This window comes from Pteropus medius, unplaced genomic scaffold, assembly GCF_902729225.1.
Source record: "Pteropus medius unplaced genomic scaffold, Ma_sr-lr_union100, whole genome shotgun sequence".
NCBI classification, from domain to species: Eukaryota; Metazoa; Chordata; class Mammalia; order Chiroptera; family Pteropodidae; genus Pteropus; species Pteropus medius.
In genome coordinates, this window is record NW_024346062.1 from 14846348 (window position 1) to 14871203 (window position 24856).

Below are 24856 nucleotides of genomic sequence, written 5' to 3' on the forward strand. Positions count from 1 at the left end.
ACGATGAATATGGTGAGCTTGAGTCCACCCAGAGTACGAAATCTGTGACATGGAATAAACCTACACCTCGGGAAGTGCTCTCCTGAGAACCTTATGGACTCATCCTTCTATCCTGTGGAAGTAGCTGATAAAACTATAGGGCAGCAAGTTTACCAGCTGAGTTCTTGAAGTAGGCAACTATGTGTTTTGCCAGAAAATTTATCAAGTACTTGACTAAGAGAATGATTATCTTGAGCTGCACTAACCCTCTGGTTAGCACTTTTTAAAGATCTTTATGGTTCTAGGGAAAGTTCAAAGACAGCCAGATGTGTGCTAAAGAACAGACCAATAGCAACCAGCATGACAAAGTCAGCAGAAGTATAAACTGCGTATATTATAGCAAAAGCTTATCTAATGGAAATAGCAAGGTGATGATGCAAGGCTACAAAGCATCTGTGCATCTTGATAAAAACAGAACACCAAAAGGATCTAAGTTGAAATATCAGTGACCTTGAAAATAGGAAAGATTTCTCTGGAATCTTTCTTTTGATAACCTTAGGTCATTTGAGCAATGCTTAAACATATAGTATGTATCCAGCACTGTGCTAAACTCCTTACAAGTGTTATTTAATCTTCACAACAACCCTGAGACAGACACTATTAAATGTCCTCTATTTTACAAATCAAGTTAGGTTAGAGATGCTACAGATAATATTTGAGGTTTGGGAAGTGGCAGAACAAGATTTAAACTTGGAACTCCCAGATTCAAACAAATGTTTTGTTAAGAATCTCAATACACAACTTAATATTAAAATTAAGCTTAATTGTTGTTTTTGCTCACAGTTCACTATGAGTATTTTAAAATGTGAGGATTGCATCTTATCTGATAGGGCAAATTCTCTAATTTCTAATTGCTAGCTAGCTACTCACAAACATCTTTTAAAAACAATTGTTATGATTGAACTCTGAATCATCTGTTTATGTTTGTGCATTTGACTGATTTGTTCTGTGACCCACAGGAAATCCTTAGCTATTAAGGTTAAGATCTATGTTTGTCTTCTTAGTTCCCTAAATAGTAATTTTATGCAGTAGGTATCCAAAAGTGTTCCAAGTCAACTGAGTAGGATGAAGTCACATTTTATTCTCAATTTGCTTTTGACACTGAATTTAAGAAAATGTATTTTAAAATAAACGTTCTGTGGTTCTAGTAAGCTGTCTTCAATACTATTTTATGTTGTTAAAATGTTTTATAATAGACAGATTATAAAAAAAAATACATGAATTTAAAGACACATCTAAAATTCAAAGCTATGTACTTTCAGAAAAAGTATAAATTTTCAAGGGAAGTGGGTTTGATATTTTCTTGTACTTATATTATTAAAATGAATTTATTAATTCATTTAAATAAATTCATTAATAAATTTAATAGGAATTACACATAGCCAAAAAAATTTTCCAAAGTTGAAAGGTAATCTTTATTAATCTTGGAAAACTTATTTCCCCTGGTAGATCATCACAGATGCAAGTAATTTAAGGTCATCTTGTCCAAGAACTGTGGGGTCACATTGCCATCTAGTGGTCATTTTCTGCTGCAGGCACTGTCCCTTTCTGGCCTACTGGAGAGATGTTGAAGGGATTTGAGTATCATCAGGTACATATACTTACTTAATCACTCATTTCACAACTTACTGATTATAAAGTCTCTGAGGGAGGAACCATGTTTTATGTATTTCTTTCTTTCTTGTACTCAGTATTTGTTAATGTTGAAGTGAAAACACGTTCTGGAATCACCCAGCTAAGAATGTTAACAAACTTTTTCATTTCTCTCTTTACCTCCCACACCCCTAACTTTTCCACTCCTACTGAGGCCTGAAGAAAAACTGACTGTAAAAACTGTGGTGGGACTATCACAAGTTTCTGTTCCCATGACCATATTACCAATTTAAATAGCAGAAAATAAAAATTATGCATTACTGGCTTATTCTTAATACTAGAGAATAAAAAAATAGATGGTAGTGAATTTTTTCAGTGGTTAAATAAAATGCAACTAAGTTATTAAGCAGAATTTCAGAAAGATGAACATCATTAAAATTATAATTCTAACAGCTACACTTCACTGGATGCTTATAAAGTGCTAGGCATTATTTTAAGTATTTTCTGTGTACTGCCTCATGTCCTCAAAACAACTAGAAAGTAGGTACAAATCCAATTTTATTTTATTTTTTACAAATCCAATTTTAACAGTCCAAAAAACCGATGTGGTCAAGCAGAGAAAGAGGGACAGAGAAATATGACTTGCCTAAGGTTGTTTTTACTACTAAGTGAAAAAAGCTAAGATTTGAAACCAAGCAATCTATCTGTTTTTGGTAGAGAACAAAAAACAAAAAAAGTGATGTTTTGATTTTAAATACCCAAATATTCTTAATAAATTATTTTGAAATAGCGTTTAGCAGATGTACCAGTCAACTGGAAAACTAAATTGCTTTAGTAGAATTACTATAATTATTTCTTAGAAAAGGTGTATTAAATGAGTCAAATTTATATATAAAAGAAGGTTTATTTACCTATGTATAGATTTGCCTCTGTCCAAAAGAATTCTAAAGGTGGCTTAAAAAGGGATCATAGTAACTTTCCGAAAAATATTCAAGATCTTAAATATATTAATCTCCCCAAAAGCTAGCTGCTTCCAAGCTTGACTTAATATTTTGCATGTTTTCTCTCCGCTGCTTGGTAAATATATTTGCTTCTCCTTTTTGCAATCGACGTCTGACAGTTGATTTTTGCTGTTTTGTCAACTGACGTTTCACCTTCTGCTTCACCAGTTCCTGGAAAGATTTCATGAATTAGTATCACTGATAACTGACCATTTAGATAAGGAGTAAACATTCAATAAAATAAAGATTTTACATTGCTAATGTTTCATATTTGTGTTAAGTGCCTGAATTTTTAAAATACTAATACTATACAAACCAGTAATAAAACACTAAATTGTTATAAAATAGGACAAATTACATTCCTAATTAGAGAAATATAGAATATAGCAAAAAGTATAGTCACAATTGTTTGAAAAAACAGCATAGTGCCACCTAGTGCCCATCAGGAAAACTAAAAAAATAACCACAAAATCAAAATACCTCAAAAATAAAACAATCAAAAACGGGATAAAAACTGCTTGTTCCTCTGCTTTCTAGATAAAAATAGGCATGTCAGTGTAGTGGGAGATTGTTTGAAAGTATTCACTACTATTAAAAACATACCTAAAATATATCCTCATAACCGCAGGTGTAGAAATGACCTGATGGCAGCAGTTACCCATGGAAAAGTCTTCATATGGTTTTTTGGGAGATGCGAAATGCTTTCTCATAATAAATAATCATAAATTTAAATGATTTCTTATTATTCAGGACATAGGCTGCCAATGTCACAAGGCTGTCAAGGTGAATAAAAATTCTGAATATTCCATTCACAGTAACCTTTTTTTCCTCTGAAGCATTACAGCCTGTTATTTAATTGTATATAACCTTGCATCATCCAACTTATCTCCTAAAAAAAGATATATATACTGCAAGGGTTGAAGCATGGGTCTCTTCTTAATATGCCCCACCCTATAGGGACATTTATTAAAAATATGTCCAGTTAAAAAATTAAAGAATGATGATTTGAGAAGTAAAAATGGGTTAGAAGAACTAGTCTGCCTAATGTACTGCTTCTTGGATTGCATATATATAATATAAAACTTGAGATCAGATGACTTAAATGTAGACTGGATTATTTTACAGTAAGCAGACTATATTCAATTAAAAAGCTTTAATTAATTATCCTTCTTTACTTCAGTCTAATAATTTTCAATGGGAGTAAAGATAAGAGAAGGAGGATGAAACAGTGAAAGAATCAGAACTCAAGTTCCTGCAGAGGCTGATACCCCATGAGATGCAGTCCCCCAAACCTAGGAAGGCCAGCGACTTACAAGGATTTGGTTTCCCAGAAGTTTCAGAACTGAAAGCAGCGTTGGCTGAAAGTTTAAAATAAGAGTGACTGGCCTCTAGGACCCTTCCCTACCCCAGGAAGCCAGGCAACTCTCATCATCCCCACCCTAGCAAGAGACAAGCATCTTCTTTACTACAACAAAGACAACAGCAATACCTTCAGAATTCTGAAGGAAAATTATTTCCAAACCACAACTCTAATACTTAAACTTCCAATCGAGTTTGAGGAAAGAATAAAAAAAACATTTTTAGTAATAAAAACTCTCCGCAAAGTTCACTCGATACTGGAATCTATACTGCCAATAAAGAACTAAAATCAGTAAGAGAAAGAGAAGGAACTGGGAAAGAAGGCATCCAATAGGAGATGAAAAGTTCTAGGAAAACAACAGTAGAACATACACCACGTTTAAACTGGGGGAATTCAGAGAGACCTCCAGAATATTTTTAATTAAAAAAAAAAAATCGATTTCTCTTCCACATATTCTGCTGAATTTCCCCATGGTTCTTCACTTCAAGGAGTCCTTAAGATGATCATACCAAGCAGTTGAAGAAAATAAGATATTGGATTACCATGCATGTATCTCGTCCCAATCCAGGACAATTTACAAATCCTGTAAGGTTAATTTTCTTCATGTTAACAGAAGAGGGAGAAATATCCCATTCTGTATGTTTAAATGATGAAACATGAAATAAAATTCTGGTGTACCATTTCAAGGAGTATATATAAAAAAGTCAACAAAACCCACATATATTGTTATTGTTTGTTGTTGATGGTGGCTGCATACATATTAAAAAGAATATTTAATTATAATTAATGTTTAATTATAATTTAATTCTGTTGCGTATTAAAAAGAACAGGGTGCATAAACGGCAACTTTGCCAATAAACAGGAACTAAAACTATTTTAAGGAGGAAAATAGAACTAACAATTATAATTTCAAAGAACAGAGAGAAAATCTTTTACCTCTGCACAGACCCTAAAACAACTATCATCAAATTAATGAAGGTACAAAATAAAGTTCATTTTCTCCTGACCTTTTTAACAAATAAAATGTGACCTCAATGTGACCAAATTTCCAAAAGAATGTAGAGTTAAGATGATCAATTTGTTTCCAATGACTAGAGAAAAACCTTGCTTGATCAAGCTAGGGTAAAGATATCTTTTTTCTCCTTAGAAGGCAAATTTGTATTTTATAATGCAATTCATTGTAGACTTGACCCCATTTTAAACTTTAAGTTCCTGCTGTTAGCAGCAAGGGAAATGGGATAAAAGTCAAGATCTAAAGATAATGTCAGTGCCATTACCTTTACATCACTTTTAAGACAGCATAAATTAGAATCTAAAGAAAGTAGCATGAATTAGTAATCTCACTTTTCTTTACAGGCAATTGTCAATTTTATACCACTGTAATAATATATAAAAGCGCTTATGCTTTAAATCTGAGAAATCATAAAAAGGAGGGTAAATCTCAATAAGTATAGAAAATATCAAAGCCAAGAGTGGACAGGAAACCATAAACTATGAGAAATTCTTAATAAAGACAGGTGATAATACTTAAAAGATTTTTATCTTTTAAAATAATCAACAGATGTTTCAGAGATTACATAGATTTAAATTTTATGTTTAGAAAGCTGGTAAACTACAAGGCTATCAGAAAAGAATATATAAAAATCAATATATTTCTAGAATTCCATTCTTATTTTGGTCTGACAAGCTCTTAAACTTGTCTTTGGTCTGACAAGTTTCTATTATCAAATAACGGTCCCAGAACTTCTAAAAGTATGCTATATTATAAAATACAGTACTCATTTTTAGCTTGTTTTTGATAATTCAGATTTAATTTTGTAAATATCCCTTATTACCCACCATAGGACATACATTTTAACTTACTGACAATATATGTGAACTTGGAAATGAGAAGTTCAGGAAAAAAAAAAATTTTTCTTTTGAATTCGTTTTCCTAAGCTGATTTTCTTCTTTTGCTCATTTTAAGTTATCACTGAAAACTGCTTTCAATGGTATTTAACATAATATCTTTAAACAGAAGGAAAAAACCCAACATACTGATTATGTAAATTCTCCTCCTTAAAATCTACAAAGGAAACAAACTGATTCTTCCTCTTGGGGTAGTCCAGGGAGAAGGCTGGCATGCAGAAAAGCAGGGAGGAGCTGGACTATTTGTGCTCATTACCCTGTCCAGAAAAATGTCCCTTACAAATTCAAACGCTGCTGCTAAATGTCCAACACTTGCAATATCCAAAATTTTTAAATTACCTTTCTGTTTCAAAATTTAAGAACAAACTAGTGAAGCAGATACATCTTCACTTCTGCTGCAGTGGTGTCACTAGCTGGGTAACCTTGAGCTTGAGCAGTCATGTAACCTATTTGGGCCTCAACTTCCTTATTGTTAAAATATAAGGATGAGATTATATGAGAATCTACAGAGTGGATCTAAATTTCTATGATTTTATCCTTCAAATTCAAGCTAATTTACATGCTGCCTTTTCCCTGAAAGCTCTCATCATTCCAGCTAAAAGCTGGAATGTAAAGTACTCTCTCTCCTATATTACTAAATTTGTATTTACGATTTTACACTATTAACATGTGAGGTCCAAATGGCTGAGACTGTCTTGTACATCATGTAATCCTCACAGTACCTTAGCTCAGTAATCTGTCCACAGTAGTGAACTAAAAAACATTTGTAAATGTTGAATAGTTACCGGAGGAATTGTTGAACAGCTTAAAACACTGCCTGCAGAAGTAACACTCAGAGTTCTTGTCCTATGTTCACAAATATCTTCCATATTTTCATCTCTAAAATTTAAAAAAAATCACAATTTATCTAGTTAGTTTTTATAGTTAATTATGCTTTACATGATAATAAAACTTAAATATAGAATACCTCAGAAATAGTATATTTAAAACTGTGAAGGTAAAACTACCCACGATTCAGCCAAATATATTAACAATTTTCATTTTTCAGCATTCTGATAGTCACTATCAAAATTTCAAAATATATCTACGGCCATGCTACCCTGAAAAGCCCGATCCCATCTGATCTTGAAAGCTAAGCAAGGTCGGGCCTGGTTAGTACTTGGATGGGAGACCACCTACCTAGGAAGACTAGGTGCTGTAGATGTAAAAAATAAAAAATAAGGCATTGTAAGCTTACAAGGCCCTTGCAATCTGTGAGGTCAACAAAGGGTTGCCTAGCCTAAAAATTAAAAAAAAAAAAAAATCAAAATAGTAGAAAGTTTTGGCCATCAAAATTTGTTACCACTTAGCCACAATTCATGTCTTTTCCCCACAAATCTGTCTCTTACAATCTAAATCCTTGAGATACTTTCTTGCCATCTTCCTAAACAAAAGCAGATGTAATGGGAACAGAGACAGTACTTTACATGGTCTACTATAAGGCAGAAAAAACTGCAATGATAGAAACTAATTTGTTTTATACATTGTTTAAAGTTTAATGCATAAGAAACTCAGAGATATTAACTCTTAACAGTTAATATTTTTTGGCAACATGTTATCTTTAATTTTTACTTTGAATATTAAAAATTTTACCCAACATATGTTCAGAGAAAACAAATTATTCTGTACTTAGAAGACTTATATAGTTTTAACTTATATAGTTTCTTTTATTACTTACTCAAAATCCTGAGCCACTGCCACTCTTGATTTTAATTTAATTTTACATGTTTATTATTCAAGTGGTAATAGTCTTGAGTCTCAAGATATGGTTATAAGGAAAAGGAACACAATTCTTGTGTTTTGATTCACAGTAAAACTCTAACAATAAAGGCAGCCTTAGGATGTAAGCTTGAACATGTATTGAGAAACGCCTAATAACTGTACTGCTGATTTAATTTTGTCATATTATTATTTTGAAATAAATAAAACTATATTTCATTAAACTACCATTCTTTGATTCTGGATAAACTATCCCAAATCTAAAAATTAAATTTTAGATCTTTTGCTAAAGGCTGAGGCTGATTAATATTTCTAAGAAAAAAATTCTTAAAATATAAAATTAGATAATTTTACAAGAATGAATAAGAACAGAAAGTTCAAAGTACCAGAGAAAATTCACTGTAAGTAGATATTTTATGGAGCACATTTACTACAGATTTATCGGCCTATACATAAATTAAATATACATTAGGTGTATAATTATGAAAATATATGATCTGTATTAATTCTCTGGAAGTAATCAGTTTGTATTTTAAGGCAGACTGCTTAAAATTGAATCAATATGCTATCTAGAATAAGGTCAATTATAGAGAATAATTGGAATTTTAACAAAAGGGTTATTTGCTTTCATTTTACACATAATGGAACAGAATACAGCTCTGTCACGTCATTTGAAAAAAATATTTACCAGAATTGAATAAAGTATAGTTCTCCAGATTAAAAACAAAAAGCAATCAACAGAGATCTATACCTGAAAGGCCTGAATTCTTTGTTTAATGATGACAAGGCAATCAGATGAGGGCATTCATCTTCGTACTCTTCAGAGCTCATGGGGATTCCGCCTTGATTTATTTTGCCATCTTGTCTGGTGTCACTTTCAGTTTTGTTTTTCTCCCCAGAAAACTTAGGTGCAGAATTGTTTTCAACAACTTGCCCTTTCAATTCTTCTAAAGCTTGATTAAATTCAGTCATTTCAAAATTGTATGTATCATTGCTCTCCTTTGACAAACTGTCTTCCTTTATTTCTTCAAGATCTCCAGATGATGTGCAACAGAGGTCAACTGATTCACCTATAGAGTTTTGTTCACTTTGATTTTCTGATCTACAAAACTTTGCTTTTTCTGACACCTCTTCATCAGAAAATGAGAATTCAGATCCCTCATCTGTTTCAATATATTTATCATCTGGACCTACTGGATGAAGCAGTTCATCATCTGCCTGCATTTCTTTTGTGTAGCCACTGGCAGACACCTCTACATCAAGAGAGTCTTCCCTCCTAGAAAAAAAAGAATATCAAGCATTCAGAGAGAGGAAAAAAGCCATCTGACACGGAAAATATTATTGATGAATTATAACTCTCAAATGAGTTTAATAGTTCCGACATTTAAAGATCTTTCTTTACCTGAAATGTAATACTTAAATTACTTAAGTATACAAATGTAAAAGATATGTGCTGGTTGTCATTTATAAATAAAATGACTGTGAAAAGCAATATCTATTAGTAGAAAGATTATAAAACCTTTGATATTTACTAAAGATTTCTCCTTTTAAATTATGTCAACCATCCTGAACCAGAAAATAGTATCTTAACTAAGTATATAAAATGAGAAAATATGGCTTCGAGAATGTACATATAGTTAAGTTCTATGAATCAATTAAAGATATCTCCTGTTCTAAATAATGAAGAAACACAAATTCTGAGAAAAACTTGGCTTTTCTTAAAATGGATTATTCACATAGCATCCTACGTTGAATAAAAGTTCTCGAATTTATGAGAAATTAGGTATGTTCCTCCCCCAAATTCAGTAACACTGCCTTAATGGACCAAAAGCAGGTATTTTCTAGTTTTTAAGTTTCATTTATATATGACACAGCAATGATACTCAACAATGATTATGTGTTGAAGATCGCTATTTGGAAATTTTTTAGATAAAAGTGTTAACTTTTAGAACTAAATAAATCAGGTCTTTAACAGAGTTCAATCATTTTCAGCACTGCAGAATACAAACCTGATATCACTAAAGGTTGGATAAAGTTCACTTTCATAGCTGAAACGTTTGATGAAGAAATCTCTAATGCATTTAACATCTCTGTCAAAATACCTGCAAAAACAAGAATCATTTTTGATATAGGCTTTGTTACTCAATTTTTTCCTCATTAGTCTATGCCAATATCCTTATGTCATTTGCTATGACATTTCTACTTCTTACATGAAAAAGGATGTTACTCAAAAGGAAAAAAAAAAGAACTAGTCAACAGTGTATTTGAAATTTAAAAGCAGAGGAACTAACAAGGATCTAAGCTGTCAAAGGTATACAGTTCCTATAGTTAGAAACCTCAAGGTTTCCTCTTAGTATGTGTTAACAGACATACTAAGAGAAGGTAAGACAAATAGGAATCATAGAAAATTTGGGGGCAGGTTTCCACTTTTTCCTCTTTAGTCTCTAGTCTGTCAGGTTTTTTTTTTTAATATATTTTTTTATATTTTTAAAAATATTTTTATATTATTTTTAATATTTTTAATATTTTTTATATTTTATATTTTTTATATATTTTATATATATTTTTTTATATTTCCCATTGGCTATAACCCACTAGAACCCCTAAGTCAACGGGGAAAACTGAAGATAAAAACAGATTAGTGACTCATGAGAAAAAGTTTGAGGACTACTGAATTATGTTTATGTACCTTTACTATCCATTAGCTGATCTGTAATAACATCCAAAAGAGATAAATAATGCTGTGGCTTATAAATAATAATCTGAAGACATGTTAATCTAGAGTGAGAGTAAAAGGTTGCTTTTTAGGCAACCATGAAGCCACAAAAACAGATTAAATTCTCTAGATTTCCAGATAATGGAGAATTAATGTACAGGGTGACATGGAATTGACTATCTCCCTAAATTTTAACTAAATTCTTATTTTAGAGAAAGATGAAGTTTTGAAATAGGAAGACAATGCCAGTATTCTTTGCTCTTAGGGCACTCTGGGAAAATTTTCAATAAATTAATCTAAAATTATATTTTTATATATGTTAATGTTTCACCTACTAGATAATACTTCTTCAAAAGCAGAAATAGGTATTATTTATATCTTAATTTCCAGTGCTTAGCAAAACTCCTTCACTCCAGTACTTGGCCATAGAAGTTCAAGTTAAATCACAATGTCTTCAGAAATAATTAAGCCTTAACTTGGAATGTCATAATTTGTTATCATTTGTCTGTAATTCTGGTAGTTCGTAGCTGTTCCTTCATTGTGTGACTGTTATTCCATTTTAATAAAAAAGATAATGAGGCATCATCCAAAGATACATTAACTACCCAAATGCCAGGCATTAACCTATTACTATTGTTTTGTTGGAAATATTCTTTATTTTTAAATAACATTTCTTTCCCTAGCATAAGTATAGACATTTTCCAATAAAAATCAGGAAGAGCTTCATTGAACACAAACTGGTTTGAGCTCAAACTTTGCTCATATTATATTATGTAAGTAGTAACAGTTATCTTTCTGAAAGAGAGAAAACTTCTCAGTATAACTTGGAACAGGTGGAGAAAAAACACCCTAAATTTGATTATGCTCAACTGCATCATGGACTACAAAGGAAAATATCCTGTCATATTTCACAGCTTGCCTGGTTTAAGTGGCTAAATAATACGAGGAATAAGATTATCACTGTATATAAAGTAATTCTGCTCTTTGCCAGGGATGAGGTTTTATGTGCATTATTTTCTAAAAATTAAATAAAAGCTAAAATGACATGAGAGATAATTACTGGTGGCAACTGAGTCCAGTACAAATCCACTTTTATTGAGGGCATCAAGATTATCAAATTACGCTTGGTGAAGCCCTCGTGGAGGCAACCATGGAAAAGCAAGAAAAGGGGAAAGGCAAAGAGGATGGGGATCTAGGGTTCCTCTTTCCATGTCCCTACTTTTTCTGAGCAGGCTTTTGTTTGTTTTAAAAATTGGGCTTCCGCCTGAAACTTTTTTTGAATAAAAGGTTCCATTGCTAAGAAAATTTGACTTTTGAAAGTCTGTCAGATGATAAGTGTTATTAAAACTGTTTTGATGGTTTATAAAAGCACACAGTTTCTTCAGATTTCCCATACAGAGCATAAGCTTAATGAATGTTTTAAAAATGGAATCAAAAAGATTTTCTTAGGGAGAAAATGCTAGTAGTTTGATACCATTTAATAAAAAACTGAAATTATAGATCATTAATGCAAGACTCTTCAAACCAGTTATTGACCCAAATGACTATATTACAAAGTTGAAAATCATGAATAAAAAATGAATGCATCACACATAAACACACCCACATTCACAATCAGTTTAGCATATACCATTCAGCGTTGGGATGAGAAGTTGAAACCATCTGTGGAAAATCAATCATGGTGATGTGGTCATCTTTATCCAAAATGAGATTGAATTCATTGAAATCTCCATGTATCAGTCCATGATTCCCAAGTTTGACAATTAGTTCCATAGCTTCATCATATACTGATGCAGGATCTTCAACATGGTGTATCTGACATCTGAAAGTATTTTAAGTATAAAAATAGGTTATTTGTACTCATTTATCATTGTATATATATATATATATATATTTTTTTTCCATTCCTTGTCTCCCTAGCAGTTTCCTCTTCATTTCCATCAGCATATACATAACAGCGCCCATCTTGTATTAAAAAAAAAAAATCCACATCCTGCCTTGATTCTGTATACTTTTTGCACTGCCACATCCTTTCTTTGATCTTTACAGCAACATTCCTCTACATCTGCTTTCTCCAATTTTTTCCCTCCCACACTAATGAATCCATTTCGAATATGCTTTCTTCATCCGCCTTGTTCTAATAAAATAGCTCTTGTCAAGATTACCAATGACTTTCATGTTGCTAAGTCCAATGGTCAATTTTCAGTCTTCATCATATTTGGTCTGTCAGTTAACCTCTTCCCCCTCATTGAATCGCTTCCTTCATTTGACTCTTGTATATCAACTCTTTAGGCTACCCCTTTCTACACTAATCATTCCTTCTTAAGTCTCTTTTGCTAGTTTTCTATCTTCTCCCTGACCTTTAAATTTTGGAATTCCTCAAAGGTTAATCCTAGGGCCTCTTATTTAAAATCATTCTTGGTGATCTCCTTCAGGCTCATGGCTTTAAACACCACATATATACTGATTTTAACCTAGAGTTCTCCGAACTTCTAGGCATCTCAAATTTACCATGTCCCAAATTGACCCTCTGATTTTGCCTCACTCTCTAACTTCAAAATGCCCTTCGGTCTTTCCCATTTCTGTAAATGTCAACTGTATCCCCTCCAATTAATTCATCATTCAGGTCCAAAACCTGGTGTTACCAACTCACACCTTCGTCCATATCAATGTCCAATCCCAAACAAATCATGTTGATTCTTCCTGAAAAACATATCCAGAATCTGACCATTTTTCATCACCCTGACATCTATCCCTCTTATCTCTTGACTGGATATTACAATAATCTCCTAACTTGTCTTCCTAATTCTGTCCTTATCTCTTTTCAGTCTGTTCTTAATACAGCACCCAGAATGATCCTAATAAAACATTAGTCAGATCATGTCTCTTCTCAGTTCAAAATCTTCCCATGGCCTCCTATCTCAATCAAAAGTCCTGTGCTAAATATCACTAAAATGGCAATCACATCACAATATATAAAAGTATCAATTCAACACATTATATACCTTAAAATCACACAATATTCATATGTGAAATATAATTTAAAAAAATTAAAAAGGCCTTGTAATAGCCTACAAAACCTCAATGACCTACCTGGTCCCCTGCTGCTTCTCTGATCTTATCTCTTATAATTTCTCTCTTACTCATTCAGCTCCAGCCACACTGACATCGCTTTTCCCATTCCAGGGATTACGCACTTGCTGTTCCCTCTGCCTGGAATGTTCTCTTCGATATCTGCATGGTTTCCCCTGACATCTTTCAGGATTCTGCTCAAAATCCACCTTGTTGATGAGACTTTTCCTGACCACTGCAGGTAAAATAGCAGCTTTCCACACCCACCTCAGTCTTTCCTGCAGCCCCCTCCTCCCCCGGCCTTATCTTCTTTTATTTTTATCCACAGCATTTACTACCATCTGATATATAAATCTTTATTTAGCTATTTACTGCATGTTTCCTTCTATCAGAATGTAAGTTCTGTGAGGGCAAAAACTTTGTTGTTTACTCCTGAGCCTGGCACAGTGCTTGGCACGTACTAGACTGTTAATATTTGTTGAATGAATCACAGAGATTATAAAATACATACTGTTAGAATGAAACTGAATTTTCAATTTGTCTTTGAGTCTACTGCTATGTGTTAATTTCTAACCTGCCAGAAGCAATATTCTGTTTAATTAAAAAAAATTTAACTGAACCTTAATTTACCAGGATCCATGGCTCAAGAATAATACTTACAGAGGATAGCCATTTATGAGTTCCATGACCACTGCATGGCGATTATAATCAATCGGCTTTGGAACTGGAAATTTCCTCTCATACAATGCCTAAAACATAGCAAAAAAGGTATAAACTAATGAAGAGGTCAGTAATTTTTGGGAAACAGTAAAAGTAAATATATTTGTCCACGACCAAAAGAAAAACATACAAGACTTTACAAAATTACAGTTAACACATGATTATTTATATATGGCTGATTTATAGTATAAAATGAGCTGTACATAAAAACAAAATTTTAAACCAGTTTACTTAATTCACTTTTTCATCAAACATTCATTTATTGAACATTTACTAAATATTATACCCTGTGTTAGGGTTACAAAAATGAGTGTGAAAGTTTTTGCCTTTAGGATATATCCTCTTCTCTTTTGTAAGTTTCTGCCATTTATTGGAGTGTGCTTAAAAAGAATAAAATGAAAATAGTGATTTTTGAAGCACTCTATCTTCTGGTATGTTAGAAAATGAAATATTACAAAAGATTAGGCATTTTAGTTTATAGAGCACTGACCTTTTCATCAAACCACAATATAGGATATAAATCTATTATGTGACCAACATACTTAATGTAGGTTACTTCAGATCATCCATATATCCATCTTTTCTGCTATGCTTAACTTTTTCTATCCTATTGCTTACAAAGTGTGTTATTACTTCCTTCAAAATGTTAATTTATGTCTTCTGCCACTTGGAATACTACCATTTCTAAGTAGGCCTTTGTCATTTATACCTGATTACTCCAACAATGGTTCTAGCTCTTGCCACCATAACCTTTATTCTGTGTACCAACGGTAAACTAAGATGCTTATGTCAGTGTTGCTTTAAAATTTACAATGGCTATAAATATTGATTTCAATCTAAACAAATTCAAAACTCTCTAATCCACTTGATCTGTCTTAATTTTCCTAATATTCTTTCCAGTAAGTACTCTGGAGTACAGCCAGGACAGTCACCTCAGTGACTATTACCTAGACACAAAAGACTCATACCCACATTCATTTTTGCCCAAAGTAGCTCCTCTGCAAAGTACACAGTTTTACTGCCAAATCATATGTATGCTTCATAACTTTACCCAACTCTTTCTCACTTCATGAAAGCTTTCATTAACTATTCTTCTACTCTATAGAAGTTTCTCTAAACTTAACATATATAATTTGATTTTTAAACTGTTCTTTGCTTTGTGTTCATGTTATCCTCCCAACTTTAAGGCACAGACCCACTGGTTATTTCTTTGGTATCTGCTCCTATGCCCAATCCTACGCCAGTACTTCATACAGTGGTTAGGCACACAGCTGATACTCAATATATACTTATTAACAGGGCTGATTTTAAAAGGCTGTCTACTTCCTACCTTCTTTGGACAAGAAACTAAAGATTTTCACTATTTCTAATATACATATAAATTTGCAAATTGACATATCTTCTATTATGTGAAATAAAAATACTAATTAACCTAGTTAAGACACCGAGGTTTCTACAAATGGAAATTATCTGATGTTTTTAATTATGTACATATGTACAATTTAGATACATATTACACATTAACACATACATATTTGTGAGGCAATTACATTACTATTTTAGGCTACTTTATCTTGTTAATACTGTAGATTTTATGTTGCCTTTATATGTTTATAACAATCGAAATATCTTTACAAAGAAAGAAATCACCAGAAAAACAAATAATGGAAAATGAATTAACAGAGTTAAAAAGTAGACTGTAAGGATTGGGATTGAAGGTAGAGAGATGAGGAGACAACAGACTGATGCTTGTCACTATAACCTTTAAGTCACATGTATTAATTGGTTAAAAATGAAAAATTATTTTAAAAAATACCTTCATATAGGCAAATTCTTTCATGGCAGAAAGACGAGATAAATAAAGCCAAGACATGTTATGCCTGTGTTTATGGTAATCACGCTTGTTTTTCAGATTTCGAAAGGAGGTTCTTCCCAGTCTGTGAAGCTTTAATGCAAATTGCTGCCCTTCTCCATTTGCAACAATATAAATATCTAGAGCCAAGATTTTAAAAAGATCATTATATTTTTATGCCAATAAGATGAAACAATTCTAACTTTGTCTGATTTTATTTGTATCAAATTTTATTTTTCCTAATAATCAGGACTACTTACGATTCAGCAAAATTCTTTAATTACAACCCAAAACAAGATGACGTATTAATATCTACTACAAAAACGAAAAAACAAAAAACAGGGATGTAATGTGTCAAAGGTTACTGCTTCCAGAGGTACTCAATGCTTCATTCAATATAGTGGAAAAACATCTAATTATTTCTCAGTGCCCTATATGTATGAGAAGTGATATGATACTTATCTTCCTTTTCAACAATATGAAGTTCAATTCTTTAATTGCTTTAATAAATAATAATAATTTCAGTTGTTAGAATATAATCCGATAATCATAATGGAGATCTTCCCATAAGCATTCCAACTATTAAACAAGCTGCTATTTATAATACTGACATTTAGAACACATCCTATTCATAAGAAACTTTATTATATTTCTATCAAGAAACAGCCTGTTTCTTACATTGGCGGGATGATAAATCGGTGCAAACTTTTTGGAAGGAAATTTGGTAATATCAAAATTTTAAGTGAACATAATTTTTGCCCTAAAAATTCAATTTTTAAGAATGTATTTACAAATTCGTTTACACATTTGCACAGAGACACCTGTGTAAGAGTGTTCGCCACATTACTTACAAAAAAAAAAGACTAGAAGTAACTTAAACGTCCGTAACAACTGGGACCGGTCAATTAAGGAGCATTCATACAATGTAATACTCAGCAACTGTGAGAAAGACAGTGCTGATATGAAATGATATGAGAGATGTATCAGGTGGGAAAAGATCAAGGTGCAGAATAGTAAGTACTGTTGGCTTTCATCTGTGATTAAAATGATATGCTAATGTATATATGTATCCTCAGTACATTATATATTTACATTTACATGGTATACTTCTAGAAGAACATGTAAGACATCGAATAACAGTGATAGCTTTGGGAAGTAATAACAGGAGGTAAGAGACCTGGATTAGGGGTAAGATTCTCTTTCTATTGTACTCCCTTTTGTACTATTTATTGTTTTGTATGTAATAAAGTTCTTAAAAAGAAAAAGAAGCCATTATTTTTTTAATTGCTAAAAACTGGATGTAAAATAATTAAGAGGAAGTATATCTCAAAAAGTGTTTCATTATCTCATTTTACACATTTCATACACACTGCTATATTTAGCACTCTTCTATTACTTACTAAATATACACCATAATCTGGATATTAAAACAAAAGACATACAAACCATCTGAAATATGTAGCAGCTTCCTTTGGAGTAGGCTTCCTAATAATTCTTTTAATTCCAAATTTAATTTTGCTTCCTCAATTTAGATAAATAATATAACTACACAGGATAAATTTACAAGATAAAAAGAAGTGTATAAGAGGGCATAAAGTATAAAGAAAATAGTTTTCTATTCTTCATTTCTGTCTTCCACATGAAAAATAAATACACAGATATTTGGTGCTGTTTTAGAATGCTTTTTTCTGTGTTCTACACATATCTAATTTGACCTTGTTGATCATAATGCTGTGAAGGAAAAATGTGTTTGTGGATTTTAGATATTCGCTTTCTAGTACTTCCTTGTTACACATTTTAACTATTACAAACATGCAATTTATCAGATATAAAATAAGAGCAAATAAAATATTTGCCAAAGATTCTGGTTATTAGAGGAAAACTAATTCTTGGTATGCTGAATTTTTAGCGATAGACTTATAACAAAACAATAATCTACTACACTAAGGGTAATTTCTTAATCTGTATTGTTTCTCAACAACTTTTAAAATTATTGTTCCGCTGGAAAAAATAAAAAAATAAAAGATGAATGCTTTCTCAAAGGGAATGTAAACTAAAGCAAAGAAAATACATTTAATAGTACTGTTAGCACTTACCAGATTCTTTGCCAACACCCATCTGGTTTCCAACAGACTCAACTACCTGTCTAGAAGAAAGTGTTTTCAAAGCTAGGTAGTCATAGCCTGCGTTTGTCAACCGATAGCCCTGGACAGCTAGACAAAAGCAAATGAGAAAGACCATATTTTAATTATATTGTACCACCAAATCGCATCAGTTCAAGTCATGAGAAGAATTTAGAAATGGGAAATCTTGGCTGAAAGATTAGCTACCCAGTTTTACAAGTTTAGTATTTCTTCCTATAATTTGTATTTTTTCTCCAGAGCAGTGTTACTCAAAGTGTGACTCAGACTGATGCTAGTCTATAAATGGTTATTACTAGTCTGTGACAAGATACAGAAACTCAAATGAAGTGGTTAAGTTCAAAACTCTTTATATCAATTTGACCAAGTTATTTTGTCTTCAACTCTAATAAGGAATCTGTCTACATTTTATCAGTTTATTTCCTTTTTCTAGTAATTACTTTTATTTTTGAAATTTCTGAAATTATGGATCTGTGATAGGTTGAAAAAAAGAAACTCATTCCTCACCACAAATGGTTTGAGAAGTAGTGCTCTAGAGAGTCTTGTGGCAGATTGTATTTTCCAAAGACAGCAGCATCAACCTCAATTCTGTTTGCTCTTAAGCAACTGGAATTTGCTAATCCCTTATCAGGGATTAGGGATGATTTTTCCACTCTCTTTGATCTGGGTGGGCCCTGTGATTGCTCTGACCAATAGAACATGGCAGAAGTATGCTGTGTCAGTTCTAGGCTTAGTGCTTTCCGGGTCTGGCAACTTCCACTTCATGCCTTTTAAAACACTTGCTCTGGGGGAAGCCAGTTACATGAAAAATCACAAATGGTGCCTCAAATACTTACTTTTGGTACGCTCCCAAGCTATGAGTTTATGTTTCACTAATTCTCTTAAAACTTTATTACAGCCACCATGTTTAAGACTGGCTATAGAAGCAACCAAACTGCAGGGAACTATTTCATGGTTCTTCATTCCCATTTCAACCTGAAATTAAAGGAATCATTATATAATCATAACCAAAACCTTGCTAAGAAATTAAGTACTTCAAACTTCTCTGACCATGCAGTTGCCCAACCAATTCTGAGACATAATTATTACCTTCTTTGGACATATTTTTAATATATAATCACTAATATTCATATTCTATCTCTCTAATAAATTCTATGCACTTCAAGGATAAGAAATGTGAGTGCTTAACATAGTTACTGACATATGGTAAACACTAAAATATTTATTGACATCCAAATACATATCTTTAAATAAACTACAGATATTCAAGATATTAAGAAAGTATTTAACGAGAAAGTATTATAAGTGGAGAATAAAAAAGCATGTAAAAATACTCTCTACCTATGGAGAATTTATTATCTAATTGTGGAAATAAAGTGTACGCATCTAATTCTATTAGAAGGTAAGAAATAATAAGTGCTAAAAAAGAGGTGGCCCAGGGCAGAACAAGAATATTTCTGTCTGAGGGATCAGTTTCAAGGCAGAAGCAGCACTTGAAATTGACTTTTGAGAGATGCAAGTTTATAGAAAAAGCAGACAAAGGAATATCAGGAACAGACAATAAAAAAGATTTGGACATGGCACATATGCAAAAAAGTACAGAGCACAGGAAGAGCTAGTACAGTGGTAGCTCAGACAGAATGGCATATAAAGTTCATGAAAAAAAGGCTGGAAAAATGCTTTTGAGTAAGATATGGAAAGCCTTAAATGTAGACCAAGGAGTTCTAGATTTTGTATGGAAGAAATTTTTGAAGATGTTTAGGCAAGGGAGATGTATAAATAGAGATGTTTTTAGGACATTAATCCAGTGGGAATATGCAAACTGGTTTAGAGAAGGCAAAAACTGGAGGTGGTATTTTAGAGAACGAAGATGACAGTCTAGGCCAGAGAAAATGAAAGCCGGAACAGGGAAGAGGTAGTGGCAATGGAAGGAAGAAATTAAAGATCATTAGAAAGTAGTATGGGATTGGCATTAGAAGTGGGCAGGTAAAACAAAATAAAGAGTCAAAGCTGAAGTGAAGAGGAAGGGCAAGTTTTAAAACAATAATAGTAATAATAATTATTTAATGGAGTTTGGGAAAGGAGGTAGACAAAGTTAATGAATTTGATTTGGGCACACTGAGTTTGAGGTGCTGGAAGGTCCTTCAAATGATGTTGTTTAAGGAAAATTGGAAAGGCAGATCTATATTTAGGAATGAAATCAAAGAGAGGAAAAATTGTCAATTATATAATAGAAGAGATGAAGACAAGCTGTGAAGTGGATGTGCTTGTCAAGCAAGAGACAATGAAAGAAAAAGGAGGGTTGAGGGACAGAATTTGGGGGGAAGTTCACAATGAAAAGTTAAGGCAGCTAGTCAGAATGATTATCGATATATGAGGTGCCAGAGAAGTAAAAGGAAGAAAGGATAAAGGAAAGGTGGCCACTAATACCAAGGCTGGTGAGACTCAACTGAGACTAAAATGTTATATTTAATGAGTAGGTTATTCCTTAGTGAGCTTCACAAAATAAATATTGCAGGGATAAAGTTTTAAAAGATAAATTTGGCATCGTTTTGATGCTCCAACAAAAACCTCACACTTTAATCTTAACTCATCTTCCATGCTTTGTTCTGTCTCTACCAGCTTTCTCTTGACTGCCTTATTTCTGTCAAAGGCATTAAAGAATGAGTGAATATGTTGAGGAATCAGAGAAAGAAGGTATCTTTCATAAGTGACGGTAGGTATTTAAAGTCCAGGTGAATGGAAGAATCTATGGAAGGAGAAAGAATAGTGCTTTCCAAATTTCATACTAGATTTGCATTTGATAGTTTAATCCTTATGATCAAAAGAAAATAGCTCCTAAATAAATTCAGTGTTTTATTCTGCAAACGCCCAAGCTATGTGTTCCTTTTTGTGCTGTAAGACTAAGATCACAAAATCACTTTTTGTCACTTCTCTGATTGAAAAACATTCAGTGGTTCCCCTATCATTAGAATATATTCCAAATTCTTTACTAGGCCTGCAAGGCTCTATAGCACAAGCTCTGGCTCTCACCTTTTCCAGTTACATCTCCAATCATTCAGCCTTTTGCTCATTATGCTCCAGCCACACTGATCTTTCCATTCTTCAAAAATTGTTCCTGCTGCAAAGCCTTTGTACTTACTACTGCTGTTTCCTTTGCTTCCAACTCTTTCCAAGGACTTAACTGGGCCAGCTCCTTCTCATTCAGCTATTATCCCCTCTTTCTTTTACTTAGCAAATATTTATTCAGTACCTACCGAGTGCCAGAAACTTTTTAAAAAGGCCTTGAAACTTTGGTTACAAGAGAAAACAGACAAGATTCTTGCACTCAGGGAGTCTTCTGGCTACACAATTTAAAGATAGCACTCATGCCCCCGCCCACTCTATATACGGTTTCTATTCCGTTAACCTCCTTAATGTCTTTATAGTACTCATTATCTGATGTTACCCTTATTTATTGATTCGTTTATTTGATGATCTGTTTTCCTTGTCTGTCTGTATCCCGATGAGGTCCCTAAAATTGTTACTAAAAACCCGACAACTATGTGTTGATTGAAAGAAACTAAAGGAATGCTTTGTGACTAATCGGTGACTGGGGAACGCAATGCTATAATTAATCCTCCTCATGAGCCTTAAACCCTTCTCAGGTGGTCGGTAGCCCAGGGTCAGACCAGCTTCCCCGGCCACAGAGATGCGAGTGGCTCTTGAGAAGGGAAGAAAGGAAGAAAATTAAAAGAGGGGACTTTGCTGTACTGGGAGAAAATAAAAGCTTCCGAACAAAGTCTTAAAACTCCGACTCTATGGTCTTTGCCCCATTCCCAACCTCAGCCGCGTTCCAATGCCCAGAGAGCGTCCAGCTCCCAGTAAACTTCCAGGAAGAAGACGCGCAGTGGTAAAGAACAGGGAGAAACGGCGAACTTCTTACCGCTGTCAGGACTCTGAAGTCATCCCGACTCATGTAACGCAACTTGGCCACATTCACCTTCCCCATGACCGGCCAAGACCGAGATCAGAAAGAAGCCTCTTCCTCCACAGCAACCGAAGTGCGCAAGGAATGTCAGTACTCCAGCCTGTCACGTGTCTCACGGTCTCGGGGTGGCTCGCGCATGCGCTGTACCTTACTTCAGGTCCTTGTTAATAAATAGAAGTACCATTTTCAATGGTACGGAAAAGCAAACATCTTCATATGACGCACATAGTACAGAAAAGGCAAAATATTTTTTAAAATGTTTTTTTTTCCCCACGTAACTGAGCAGACTGTAAGCGTTCGCTATAAGATGCCATTTTATTTTTCGTATCTGTCAGGACCGACTGCCTAAAGAACGCAAACTGCCTCCGAAAGCAGAGTGGTAATTTTCATCAAGTTTTATCCCTAAACAGTAACTACTACTTTAGGTAAGGTGATTTCCAACAGGAGAGAGGGAAATGAACCTGAGTGCAGCTGATAAAGGCCCTTAAAGATAAAACCAAGAGTGATGACACAAGCAGTCCCTCTTCTAATTGCGCCTGCTCACGAGAGAGAAAGGCGTGGTTAGTGAGACCTCTCTTACGCCTGCTCAGTACTTGGTTCTAAGCTAGTTCTCGAGACTCCGGAGTGAGCCTGCGCCTGGCGGAGGTGGGGGTGTAGTGGGACGTGCAGGGGCGGAGCTGTTGTCGTTGCTTCTCCCGCGCATTTCCAGAATTTTCTACGGCATTTTGATGGTTGTCGGCGGAACTACCCGCTGGTTTTCCAGGGCCTACGCGGTTTTAAGGGATTTAGAAGGGCAACCCACGCTAGCCTTGGAACTCCTCTCTACCGCAGCAAAAATGGTCACCGGAGTGGTACTGTAGACAACTTGCACCCCCCAAAGAGGGTGCGTACTCTAATAATACCTTTCTACAACAGCAACCAGGGTAACAAAACTTATAATGTTTACGTTTATATCTTGTTTCATGAATTATATTTTAAACCTTTAAAGGGAAATGATTTTAGTACTCCCCAGTGTTAGGCGTGGGTGATAACATATGGTCACGTAGGATTGTGGTCCGCTTTTTAGCCAATGGTGTTTAGCCTCTTTCTGGGTTCCAGTCTCAAAACTTCCCCTGTAAACTTTGGATTTCAGTATTTACGGACTTCCATTTTGCCCCACTTTCCCCCAGGGCTGGTTCCGCTGACCCAAGTGCTGGTTTTCCTTATCTCCAAGGCCCTCTGAGTATGTTGCTTGGTCCAAACACAGGTAGCTGTTTCGTGAAACAAGCATGAGTTAGAAGGCAGGCAGCTGAATCTGCCATTTCTAACCAGATATTATATTTTCATATTCTAACCATAGACTATGGAAAGCAGAACAAGTCTCTATCCCCTCTACACTACTTTTGGTTTCTTTTTTTTACCTGAATGCAGTAAATCTTTGTCCAACTAAATGAAAACCTCCACTAAAATGGAGTTATTTTTTTTCCTGTACTTCCCATAAGAAGACATGAAAATGAAAAGTTATTAAAGAAAGCAGACATCTGGTTTCCAATACTTTAGCAGGCATTGCTAATCTATTATGGTACAAGCTCTACTTCTAATTCTGCTCCAGACAACCTCCATTTATTGATTGGATTTGTCCTGGTTCTGGAGTATTCCTGGGGGTTAATCACACTGAGCCTAAATCTGTTTTATTTTTAATATTAATTTTTTAACGAAATTATCTTAAATCATACTGTTCCTGAACTCAAGGGGTTTAGCTCTGTTTAAGAACAAAACATAGTTGTCGTTATGTAGTTTCATTTACTTGGCTGCAAGTAAAGGAGATAGGAATTCACATATGAAGCGTCTTCTGAAGGGAGGCTTAGCCACTTAGTCCCTAAAATTGTGTACTAAAAACCCGACAACTGTATACACTGGTTAATTATATGTTGATTTGTTCGTTATAGTTGCCTACTTATCTGGTTGGGTTCCTGTAGAGCTCATCCTCTTTACAGCTGTGTCTGCAAAATACTGTGCTACATTTTAACATTTAGCAAGAATAGCATTTAATAAGAACTGCCCAGACTTTGAGGCCCTTGTGGTCTCTAACAAGACCTTTGAAGAGTTAAAAAGTGATTCAAGTACTGTGCAATGTTTTGTTCTACTCTATGCCATGCTTAGTAATGACAAAACTGAAAAAACGCACAATGTTCTTTATTTTCTCATTTACCATTGATCAAACAAATATATCCGAATTTTTGCTCAGTCTTGGGGAAACTCATTTCCAATCAGTAAACCTTTAGTGGAAGGAGATGAATAATAAGTCAGAGAATAGTATGACAATATCACATTATTATTTCCTCCCAGACCCACACTGCCATCTCCATCTGCCCCCACACTCTTACTCTAACACACACACACACCCTGTTCTCACAAGCTGCGGAGGATCTTGACTATCTACAGATTAGTTTAGATTTCTTAGATTAAAGTTCAAACTTCTTAGGTTAGCCTGTAAGATCTTCAAATAGCATGTACTGCTCCATAATTGAACCACTTTGATTTTTACTTGTACAACTTTGATTTCCTCTTTCATTGCCTTTTTCCTTCATCTGTAATGCATGCCTTCTCTCCCCCTTTTTCCTTCTTTCCAATCACCATATATTTAAATCTTAGATATTAGTTTTCAAATGCAATGCACCTCATAAAGCTTTTCTTTATTATCCCTATATTAGTTTCTTAGGGCTGCTATAACAAATTAATACAAA

The 24856-nt window shown here is 33.8% G+C and overlaps 1 protein-coding gene, 1 long non-coding RNA gene and 1 pseudogene across 4 annotated transcripts in view; 2 read left to right on the forward strand and 1 right to left on the reverse strand.

Moving 5' to 3' along the window:
• Positions 1–1440: 1440 nt before the first annotated feature.
• RIOK2 (RIO kinase 2) lies at positions 1441–22265 on the reverse strand. 2 transcript variants are annotated; one of them, XR_005655493.1, is made up of 11 exons: positions 22086–22265; positions 18997–19135; positions 18116–18232; positions 15984–16159; positions 14108–14196; positions 12006–12197; positions 9669–9761; positions 8411–8935; positions 6687–6780; positions 2544–2804; positions 1441–1595 (listed from the first exon to the last, which is right to left on the reverse strand). XR_005655493.1 is itself a non-coding variant. In XM_039875168.1 (10 exons), exons 1-10 carry the CDS (start codon positions 22149–22151, stop codon positions 2640–2642), a joined length of 1656 nt encoding a protein of 551 aa, XP_039731102.1. In that variant the 5' UTR covers positions 22152–22265; the 3' UTR covers positions 2173–2639. The 2 variants fall into 2 exon arrangements, 1 of the variants encoding a protein (XP_039731102.1); XM_039875168.1 differs by lacking the exon at positions 1441–1595 and having other exon boundaries at positions 2173–2804.
• Positions 6984–7105, forward strand: LOC120612649 (uncharacterized; annotated as a pseudogene).
• Positions 22266–22608: 343 nt separating the features above from the next.
• LOC120612575 (uncharacterized) overlaps positions 22609–24856 on the forward strand; it is a 382790-nt gene continuing 380542 nt past the window's right edge. The window contains exon 1 of one of the 2 annotated variants that reach the window (XR_005655495.1): positions 22609–23013. This is a non-coding gene — a long non-coding RNA (uncharacterized LOC120612575). The remainder of the gene's footprint in view (positions 23014–24856) is intronic. The other variant, XR_005655496.1, reaches the window with a different exon arrangement.